Source organism: Vombatus ursinus, unplaced genomic scaffold (assembly GCF_900497805.2).
Source record: "Vombatus ursinus unplaced genomic scaffold, bare-nosed wombat genome assembly UNPS02003292.1, whole genome shotgun sequence".
NCBI classification, from domain to species: Eukaryota; Metazoa; Chordata; class Mammalia; order Diprotodontia; family Vombatidae; genus Vombatus; species Vombatus ursinus.
In genome coordinates this window covers 10,149,668-10,160,935 of record NW_020943070.1, presented here as the reverse complement: position 1 = coordinate 10,160,935, position 11,268 = coordinate 10,149,668, and the positions used below count along the sequence as shown (strand labels likewise).

Below are 11,268 nucleotides of genomic sequence, written 5' to 3'. Positions count from 1 at the left end.
CCTCAGCAGATGGCCAAAGGGGTCCAGGACCCAGAAAAGGTTGACAAGACCCCTGGGCGGATGATTGCCCAAGTCCCCAGCAGCACTAAAGACAATGAGCCCGTGTTCTTCTAGCTCAGGACTCCTGCCAGAAGATTAGTTATTTAGGTTTGGGAGAAATCATCAGATTCTAGTCCACCACCTTTGTTTTACAGAGGGAACACTGAGCCCTAGCGGGGAGAAGGGCCTGCCCCAAGGTCATCACACTTAGTTCGTGATAAGGTGCTGGTTTCCCCTGGCTTCCAGTTCCAGACTTTTGGCCCTGAACCAAACGGCCTGTTAGGTTAGGTGAAGCTCCCAAATACTTAAGACAAAAAGCAAATTTCTTTGTTTTGTGGCCCCAAAACGATCTCTTGCAGTTGAAAGACAAGAAAGAGAAGAATTGAATTTTAATTCTTTTTCTTTTTTCTTTTTCTCTATTAGAGCCAAAATATTTGTCCAAGTATGGATGAGGTCATCAAGACCCGGAAAGAAGCTTCAGTGGCCTCAGGGTGTGGCGAGGTCACAGGACTCCCCAGATCAAGCTCCTCCTGTTCTCTGCAGCCTTGCCATACCAACACAGCAAGAGAGAAGCATTCTGGGCTGTCCTTCAGGCCCCCAGTGCTTTTAATGCTGCCTCCTGCTTCTTCAAGCCTGCACTTACTGCTCACTTTGTAACCCAGGAAACAGCGGTGTTGGCTAGGTAAGTGTCCACATGGCACCTTGGTTTGGGAGTGGTGCTTATGTGTGCGTGTGTGTGTGTGTGTGTGTGTGTGTGTGTGTACAGGGTTGGGCTGGAGTTCAGGCCTAGGAGAAGGTGTGACCAGATGGGCAGAATTCTCCACAAGTGAGGAGGGTACAGTGGAAACCTGGCCCTGTCTCTAGTTTTAGAAAATTAATTGATCACTGATCTATATGTACCTCACAGAGAAGACCAAAAAAACAGAGGTTGCCCATAAAGGCTAGTCAATGTTTGATTTTTCAGGGCCTGGCTATGCAGTTGGTAAAGGAGTCAGACCACGGGCAGGTCCCTATTGCCTGGTGACAGTTTCCCCACTTACTGGACCTTCATAGAACCATAGATTTCAATCTATGGGGAGGAGATTTTCCAGATTATTTAGTCCAGCCCACCTCCCTCACTCTTCAGATGAGGATGCTGAGGCTGGCCCAAGGTTACCTACAGAGCAAATAGCAAAGTGAGGATTTGAACCCAGCTCCTAACTCTAACTACAGTTTTCTGTCCTGGTCTGGGGCTACCCATTCTGCTGTTGCTGGCTGATGTCAGTGGAGGGGCTGGCCACAACAGCCTTCCCCACACTGAGGAAATCACAGGATCAGCCCCAAAGCAAATTGTCAGCCTCTGTCTTTGTCTCTGCCCTTTTCTGTCCCTGTCTCTGTCTCCATCTCTCTCTGTCTCTGTCTCTGTCTGGATATCTGACTCTGAGTTTCTCTAAACTATACACACACACACACACACACACACACACACACATAATATATACACATACACATGTAATATATATACACACACGTCTACACATATATGTGTGTGTATGCATATATGTATATATGTGTGTATGTATATGCACATATGTATGTATATATACATATATATGTGATCTCAAAGTATCAAAGGTAGGAGTTGAATTATAATAATTTTGTTTAATATACAATTATATTTATAATAATTTCATGTTTACATTTCTCTTCTTCTAACAAAAACACAATTGATCAGAATCAGTTATCAGTGTGGGGAAAGTGAGTGTAGCATAGGTTCCCAAAGTGAGTGATACTGCCCCTGAGGGTTGCTAGAATGATCCAGGGGAATGGTAGTAGCCTCGGGTGCAACTTGGGGGCATTGAATAAAAATAAGGGGGTGGTGGAAGCTTGAAGAAAGAAGAAAAATTTGAAAAACCATTCATACACATTTCATCTGTTGTGTAACAGAGTTAAAGTTATAGTGATTACGTTATTTTCCAAATAAACACACAAATGCAAGTTATCAGGTCTTTAACAAGCAAGTGTTGGCAGGCATGCGTGTCAACACATTGTCAAGAAGTCCAGCATGCATGAGCAGGAATATGTGCATGTAAAGACTTGTTTACAATATGATACTATATGGTTACATGACACAATGTCGCATGATCAATATTTCAATGCAGGAAAAACCCTACAAATTTACAATAAATTATTGAATTTAAGATACGTCATTTAAAAATATGTATCTTATGTATTTTAAATGATGCAAAATTTTAAAAAAACCATCAAAGGGTTAAAGAAATTAGATTTCTAGGGGAGTGCTGAGTAATTTTTTTTGAAAAGGGGCAGTAGAACAAATAAGTTTAGGAACCTCTGGTGTAGACTGTCCCCGGACTAATACAGATCAGTAACAACAGAATAATAAAGTATGATGGGATAGGATAGGATATGGTGCAACACAACACAACACAACCTAACATAACATAAGAATGTATATACAATATAGCAGAATGAAATATGAATTGATATAAGTAGAAAATATAAAGGAATTCAATAACAATATATTTAATATATAAAATAATATGTTATATATAATGATATAGAAAATAATAACATATTTAATATATAAACTAATAAAATAACACTATAGCAAGTACTGCATAGTAAATATAAAATATATTATAGTACAGACTAGTACTATGTGATATGGTAGGATATCACATAATATCTAAGATTAAACCAAATGGAATTTGTATAACAGAAGAATTGCATTTCCATTTTTGATACACATTAGCTGTGGGTGACCATGGGTAAATTATCTCTCCCAGCCCGGTACTCCCAGGCTACCCTGTTAGACTATATGTTACCATGGAGTCGCTGACCTGAATCATTGGAGAAAGATTCTGCATCGGGACTTTCCTATGTGAATAAAATTTCAGATTTTGAAAGATCAAATAACAACCAAACAAATGTAAATAAAAAGTTGTGCTAGTTGTCTTACAAGACTTTTGTAGAGAAAGCACCCTGCAGACCTTAAAGTGTTCATTTTATTATTTTTATCTGTCTTTCTCTACTAACCCCTAAAAGTGGATCGAGATCAGGTCACCAGACTAAGAAGTCAGGACACCAGTCTTTCCCTTGACATATAGTGTGACCCTGGGCAAGTCACTTTACTTCTCAGAGATCTAGGCAACTCTCTAATACTAAAGGTTGCAGAGAAAGTTCTTGAATTGGCAGAGGGAATGTCCTCCCCTGGCAATTACCTACCCTAATAAAATAACAGGTCCAGTTCCTATCCCCATTCTAAAGTCTCATCGTGTCTGAAGGTGAGCCTGTATTCTTGGCATCTTGACCAACTGAGTATCAGCAAGTCCTGGCAAGTTCTCCTAAACCCGAAAGCCTCCAAGGATGGGCTAGGAAATGAAGTCCACACCTATCTTCTGAGGTCTGTTTTTCCTGGACTAATTTTCAGCTCTTCCATTGAAGTAGCAGAGAACCTGTCATCCCACAGTCAGTTCCTCCACGCTGATTGTTTCTGTCTTTCTCTATTTTGGGGGGTGCCTATTTAATGGGTTGTGAAGCAAAAGCATATTGAGTTTCTGAAATCTTTAGCTTCAAGTACATGTCCATGTCAGAGAATTCATCACCTTGCTTGACCTGGCAACGTAAATGACTCATATTCACCTGCTCCAGTGACCATAACTCCACCTGACATACTGATCTGTCAGCTCCTGGTACTATAGTTAGTTAACAAAGGATGTAATTAAATCATCATAACTCTCAGCGTCCTCAGTATTTTGTTTTGTCTTCAGTGGAATCCTATGATCAGCAGGCTCGTGGAATCTAGAGTTGTTTTGGTGTTTTTTTCATAACTTAAATGTGGGCAGGTCATGATAAAGAGGAAAGAACTCTGGCTCTGAATACTGAAGACCCAGATTCAAATCCTATCCTATACTTATTACCTATGCGACCATGGAAAAGTCACTGAAATTTTCAGTGCCAGCATTTCCTCATCAGTAAAATAAGAGACTTTGACCAGATGACCTCTGAGGTCCTTTACAGCTTTAGATCCAGAAGCCCATTATCTCTCTGTGCCTCAGTTTCCTCATCTGTAAAATGAGCTCTCGTCTATGATCCTCTAATTCCACAATCACAAAAGCCTTTTCTCTAGAGCTCTGATTCTGATTACTTGGGTTTTCATTCGGAGACAAAGGAGAAATAGGTCAGCAGGTCAAGGTGATGTTCTCTGAGATTATTTCCAAGCTCTGCTACTGACAAGCTGCATAATCTTTGCCTAATCAATCGTCCAATCAGCAAGCGTTTTTTAAGTGTCTACTGTGTGCTGTGCTCTGTGCTAGGGACTGGAGAGACAATAGAAAGTGAAACAGTCTTTTAACCTCTTCTGAGTCTCCCTTTCCTGTAAAATGATGGAAAAAGAAGATCACTGGAGAGGGAGCACGGCCCAAGAGGGGAACTTGGAAGGGGAAAAAAAAATTGGATCTCTTTTTTCACTAATCTTTGGTGTCCTTCGCTGTCCTGTTTATTTAACTTTGTGCATTTAAAACATTATTCTGAGAAGGGGGTTGGAGGCTTCCTCAGACTGCCAGAGGAGTCCAGGATACAATAAATGAAGGTTAAACCTGGCCCCCAGACCTAAGAGACAGAGGACTGAGCTTCAGCTCAATTGAACAAGAATTAATAAGCATTTAAAATGTGCCAGGTACTGTCCTAGGTGATGAAGACACAAAAATAAAAAATAAAAAAAAAAGAGGAGCCTGTCTTTTCTCACAAGGAGCTCACATTCTAATGAGGGCAGGAGAGGTGAGAATAATGAGCACGCTGATGAGTAAATACAGGGTAATTTCAAGGTTTTTGTAGGGCACTAGCAATAGGGGAAGGGGGAAATCAGACAGAAAGACTTGGGCTGTCTCGAACACGAACTTGCGTGAGGACCATTGGTAAATCACTGAACCTTGCAGCAGCTGGTCTGAGCAGCACTGGACAAGGTTCCATGTAGGGGGTTTTTGAGCTGGTTGTATACCCCTAGGCACATCATTTTACTCTCTGTACCCCAGGTAGCTTTCGGAGACTCTAAATTATTGAGGTACTACTGATTTGCATCAGTGAATGGTTTCCACAAAGAGAGTGGCCCAAAAATTTAAAAATCCCTTCTAGCTTGAATACATCTAACCAAGATTGGGCAGAATAGTAGTAACAGTAGCTAACTTTACATACATAGCACATTAAGATTTGAAAAGACTTTTTACAAATGTCTTCTCATTTGATCCTCACAAGAACCCTGGAAGGTAGACGCTATTATTATCCCCATTTTACCGATTGAGGAAACTGAGGTGGAGAAAGGTTGTTGTTGTTCATTCATTTCAGTCACATCCAACTCTTTGTGACTCCATTTGGAGTTTTCATAGCAAAGATATTGGGGTGGTTTGCCATTTCCTTCTCCAGCTCATTTTATAGATGAAGAAACAAAAGCAAAGAGGGCTGAGCGACTCGCCCAAGGTCACACAGTTAGGAAGTGTCTGAGGCTGAATTTGAACTCAGGCCCTGATTGCAGGACCAGTGCTCTATCCACTGAGCTAGTAAATGTCAGAGGCAAGATCTGAAGGAGAAGCAGCGCAGAGTTGGGCTTCTGAGGCACCTTCCAGGTCTATACCTATGACACTTTGAGGTTATCCTCATTCTCCAAATATGTGATGAAAAAAGGCATGGATAAACACAGCAGCCCTTCTGTCTAACCTAGGCATAATAGTAACAATAAAATACATTATTTAATATATTCCATTATCTATAAATATATGTAATATAGAACACATAATACATTTTATATATTGGTTATACATTAAATAGATATAAAATATAATAATAAAAAGTGCTGTGATCTATGGAAACAATGTTCATTTATTTAGGAATGTTTATTCCTCATCTGGATACCTTCATGTTCTTGTAAGGCGAGGGGGGAACTCTTCCAAATATTTCACAGCAAACAGAAGATACTGTAATGAGTAGAAAGGCTGCTTTCCACTGGTAGGGATAGAGGGAGGAATATCTCCCTCCCCCACACCCTCATGCAAGGCTGAAGGCAAACTGTCGGCATGCTGCACTCCACAGAATGGGTTATTTGAAATGTACCAGCTGCTTCAGCCACTCAAAGAGACTCCCATTGCCAAGAACACTGGAGGAAGGAAAGGTATTTTTGCAAGTAAAATGCCTCATATTTGAACAGGGGGTACACCTAAAAGAAGGAAGGAAAAGAAAGAAATAAGCACCTATTTCCGTGAAGAAGAAGCGAGCATGCATTTATTCAGTGCCTATGATGTGCCAGGTATTGTGCAAACAGGGTTAAGTGACTTCATACAGCTAGTAACAACAGTATTGTGTTGTTATAAATATCCCATTTGATCTTCACAACAACCTTGGGAGGTAAATGCAAGTAGGATCCCCATTGTACAGTTGAGGAAACTGAGGCAGACAGATTAAGTGACTTGCCTAAAGTCACCCAGCTTGTAAGTGTCTAAGGCTGGATTTGAACCTCAGGTCTTCCTGACCTTAGGTGCAGGGCTCTATCCACTGTGCCACCAAGTTGGAGCTGAGGGAATTACCTATCATGCCCTGATGCATATGCCAATTGTGTTTCGCCCATGTGCAAATCTGAATGTGCATTTATGGGATGGTGTGTGCTTGCAAACCCATAATCGAATGGCTCTTTGAATGGGGGTATAGAGTATGCATGGTGTATATATGTATATACATATAGTATTGTAGTGTGGTGGGGCGCGGGAGGGGGGTAGGTGTTGTTCAAGGTGAACACAGCACTGATTTGGAGTCCAGAGGACCTGAGTTCAATTTGTTCCTCAGCTGCTTTCTAGCTCCATGCTCTGGATTTGGGTTTGGAGAGCCTGCGGTCAGATCCTGACTCTTCTACTCAGGACTAGAGTTGGGAGTTGGAAGGAACTTCAGAAGCCATCTGGTCTAACCCCTCCATTGAGGGAACCAAAGTGAAGAGGCATCATTTGAATCCAGGCCTCTCACTCCAGTGTCAAGGCTTTTCCCACTGTCCAGGCCAATTAGACTTTCTTCCTGTGTATACTGGATTGGGATTCCAGAGAACTGGGTTCAGATCTTGGATTTTATACTTTCAGCCTGTGTGACCGTCCTTGAGTCAGCAAATAATCTTTAAAAGTAAGGGAAGAGGGAAGACAGGGCATTCAGAGTGCAAAAGGTTTGGATTTCACTTTAAAAGGAATGATCCCATTTTAAAATTTGTTGTTCAGTCATGTTTGACTCTTTGTGACCCTTTTGGGTTTTTATTGGCAGAGATACTGGATGGGTTTGCCATTTCCTTCTCCAGCTCATTTTACAGATGAGGAAACTGAGGCAAATAGGGTGAAGTGACTTGCCCAGGGTCATACAGTATGTGTTTGAGGCTGGATTTGAACTCGGGTCTTCCTAACTCTAGGCCTGGTACTTTATTCACTGCAGCGCCACCCCATTTAAATCCGCCCTCCCATTTAAAAATGGTTCCTTCTCTATGTACGTCCCAGTTTTAAAATACACAGAAAACTTTAGAAAGTAGCACAAAACATTACAGCTAATATTTTAACAAAGAGAAATAATGTTACTTTGATCTGATAGCTAATATTGTAACAAAGAGAAATAATGTTACTGCCTTCTCGCTCAGATTGTCTCCAATTTATCCCAGTATATGGCTTGTAAATTACATAGTGGTTTGTACTATGTTTCCCTAATAGAATGGGAGGTACTTGAGGGTGGGGATTGTTTTTACCTTTCATTATATGTCCTGTGCCTAACACAGTGCAAACCACTCCAGTATCTTCGCCAAGAAAACCCCAAATGGAGTCACACTGAGTCAGACGTGACTGAATAACAACAAATACACAACGGCTCCATTTGTTACCTGTCAGTCTGTTACATTGGAATTACAATGCATTGTATTTCATGGTATTTAAAGGTTTCCAAAGCACTTTACATACATATTATCTCCTTTGGTTCTCGTTTTGAAGTAGGTGCTGTTATTATCTATCTTTCTTGTTTTCTAGATTAGGAAATGAAGGATGTGTAAGGTTCGGTGAATGGCCAGAGAGCCCAATCAATTTCTATCCTGGGCATGATTCAAACACAGGCTTCCAGACTTCAGATTCAGGATTCTATCCACTGTGCCACATTGCCTTTGTGGCTAGAGTCTTAAGGCTTGGAATCAGAAAGATCTGGGAGCAAATCTTGCCTTAGACTGCTTTGTGGTCCTGAGCAAGCCACTCACCCACTCTGCGTCTCAGTTTCCTCAAAGATAAAACTAGGATGATTTTTTTTTCTTTGGCTAGGCAATGGGGTTAAGTGACTTGCCCAGGGTCACACAGTTAGTGAGTGTTATGCGTCTGAGGTCACATTTGAACTCAGGTCCTCCTGAATTCAGGGCCAGTGCTCTATCCACTTCGCCACCTAGCTGCCCCCTAGGATGACTTTTTAAAAAGCTCTACCTTAAGGGCAGCTAGGCAGCACAGTGGCTAGAGCTCCAGCCTGAGTTCAAATCTAGCTTCAGACATTTGACACTTACTAGCTGTGTGACCCTGGGCAAGTCACTTAACCCAAATTGCATCACTGAAAAGCAAAAAACAAAAACAAAAACAAAAAAAACTTCACCTCATAGTGAGGGTCAAATGAAAGGAGAGATATAATGTGCTTTGCAAATCTTATGGTACTATTTACATGTCTTCCATTATTAATAAAAATGTACACATGAGTCACCAGACCCACAGGGAAATAACAGAGAGAGACATTTATACCCAGCTAATGCAGCTGTTGGAGAGCAGGCACCCTTTATGGCCAGAAATCCAACATAGTACTTGTGCACACGCACACACACACACACACACACACACACACACACACACACACACCCAAAACAAGGCCACAGGCTAACAGGGAGCTAACACAGCTGTTAGAATAGACAGACACACTTTATTAGACAGAAATCCAGGATACTCTGCATTCACACCACCAAGACACAAGAGCAGCTCAAGGGATCAAAAGAAAGCTAAAACGGCTGTTGACATATGTCATACATAATGCCTAATATAGCTCTTGTGAAGTCCAAATCAGAAAATAGACGTGACTTTCCCCCAACACATACTTTTTTCTTTGCAGAGGTGGAGGACTATGGGTGTGGAGCATCGCATACATGGTAAGATCCTATGGATGGGCTAGTTGGGTTTAGTGAACTGTTTTTTTTTTTTTCCTTTTTCATTCTTTGTTATTAGGGATGGTTTGCTGGGTAGGGGGAAGTCTGGAAGGAAATAATCAGAAATGAAGGTAACATAAGAACATTAAAAAAAAAACATTGCAACAAGGGGCAGCTAGGATAGAACTCTGGCCTTGGAGTCAGGAGGACCTGAATTCAAATCTTGCCTCAGACGCTTGACACTTACTAGCTGTGTGACTCTGGGCAAGTCACTTAATCCTGATTGCCTAACTAAAACAAACAAAAACAATATGGCAACATTTTAAAAAATGTATGTAAAGCACATATTTCAAATCTTAATGCTATATAAATGTCAGCTATGCAGCAATGTATGTGCTGTGCTGAATTTCTTTCAATACAGAGGGGAAAGAGGAAGGGAATGAGCATTCATCAAGTATCTACCACGTGCCAGGCACTGTGCTAATCACTTTACAAATATTTTCTCATTGCTCTATACACCATTAGCTTCCTTTCGGTAGGTTGCGTTGTTTTTGTGTCTGTGTGGTTGTGGCTACACAATGTGCAGAATTGCTGGGTGTGCAATGACTCTGCCAACAGTCTCATTAGCTTCCTTTTCGTAAATTGCGTTGTTTTTGTGTCTGTTGTTATGCATTGGGTTTCTGGGTATGCAGTGACTGCAAACAGCTGCATTAGCTCCTTTCTGGTAGGCTGTGCTGTGTTGGTGTCTAGCGGGTTGTGTGTCTACACAAAGTGTGCATGCGGAGTGCCCTCACGCCCATAGCGGTCACTGGAACCCGGTTATCAGTTGCGTCGTTTTGGTGTCTGGGCAGTGCGTGCGCGCGCGCTCAGGATTCTCTCTCCCCCCCCTCCTTCGCGGCTCTGCGGGGGCTCGCGAGCGTGCACACGCCCTATGAGACTGAGCGCACGCACAGGCCCCGCCCCCGGCTGCCTCGGCCCCGCCCCCGCCTCTCCGGCTCCGAGGACATCTCCGAGTTCCGTAAACACATCTCTCTCCTCCCCAGCCCGGCTCGGACCATACCACTTTCTGCCCGCGGGGAGAGCCCTCTCGCGCAGCCCTCCGCCGTCGAGGCCGCGGTCCCCACGCCCCGGCCCCGCGCCGTCCTCGTGGGTGCATCTTCTTGGCAGCGCCTCTCGGGCCTCACGCGGGATCCGGCCAGGGGCGGGCGGGCTGCGGGATGGGCCGCCCCGGGTCCGCACTCCCCCCCACGGGTCGGGCGTAATGGGCCACGCCTTGGCTGGCTGCACTGTCCCTCCGGGCCCTTTAAATGCCGCGTGGGGCCGGGGGGAGGACGGAGGGAGCTGGCGAGCGGCGCTGTAGGAGGGCGGTCCAGAGGGCTAGCGGCGGAGCCGAGCCGAGTGGAACCGAGCCCGGGCGCGGACCGGCACAGACAGGACGGGACGGGACAGGACAGGACGGGAAGAGGAGCTGCCTGTCTCCACGCCCGGCTCGGTGGGTAGCCCACGGCTACGCGCGTTGGGGTCGAAGAGCCAGCCTGCCCCGAGGTTGGTGTGGGATACAGACTCCTCCTCGTCCCGGCCCCCCCAGATCCACGGGGATCCCGAGCCCCCCACTTCAGCCTTGACTTTATTTCGGGGACGGGGAGGGAGGCAGCCCCCGTTTCGTGCCCGGGGACAACCCCTCCCCGGTGCGTCTCTCACTTGTTTGTCCCCGAACCGCCGTCCCGCGTGGGAGCGGCGAGGAAGGGGAGGGGGAGACTGGTGGGCGGCCCGGGATTAGCTGGCATCCCCCGTCCCGGGTGGGAACCCGAGTGCCGGGGCTTGTTTACGTCCGTGCTGGGCAGGTGCCAGCGTGTGCGCTCCGAACCAGCTTCCAGAAATACTCCTCGAGAGGAGACAAGGGCAGGACTTGGGGCGGGGGGCACTTGTCAGCCCCCTCCCCATGCTCCCCAGAATGGGCATCCCACTCCTGACCTGTCCACTTACTCTCCTCTCTGGACCCCGCCCCAAAGGACTGGGCAGGGGGCACTTGTCCCTCCACCCTGCTCCTGACCTGT

The 11,268-nt window shown here is 44.6% G+C and overlaps 1 protein-coding gene across 4 annotated transcripts in view; it reads left to right on the top strand.

Moving 5' to 3' along the window:
• Positions 1 to 596: 596 nt before the first annotated feature.
• Positions 597 to 11,268, top strand: part of TCP11L2 (t-complex 11 like 2) — a 63,101-nt gene continuing 52,429 nt past the window's right edge. Inside the window, exons 1-2 of one of the 4 annotated variants that reach the window (XM_027872561.1) lie at positions 597 to 721; positions 9,178 to 9,214. In XM_027872561.1, coding sequence (XP_027728362.1) covers positions 9,212 to 9,214 — 3 coding nt within the window. In that variant the 5' untranslated portion in view covers positions 597 to 721; positions 9,178 to 9,211. Of the gene's footprint in view, positions 722 to 9,177; positions 9,215 to 10,556; positions 10,757 to 11,268 lie in introns of those variants that run through there. The other 3 variants (XM_027872584.1, XM_027872568.1, XM_027872576.1) reach the window with 3 other exon arrangements.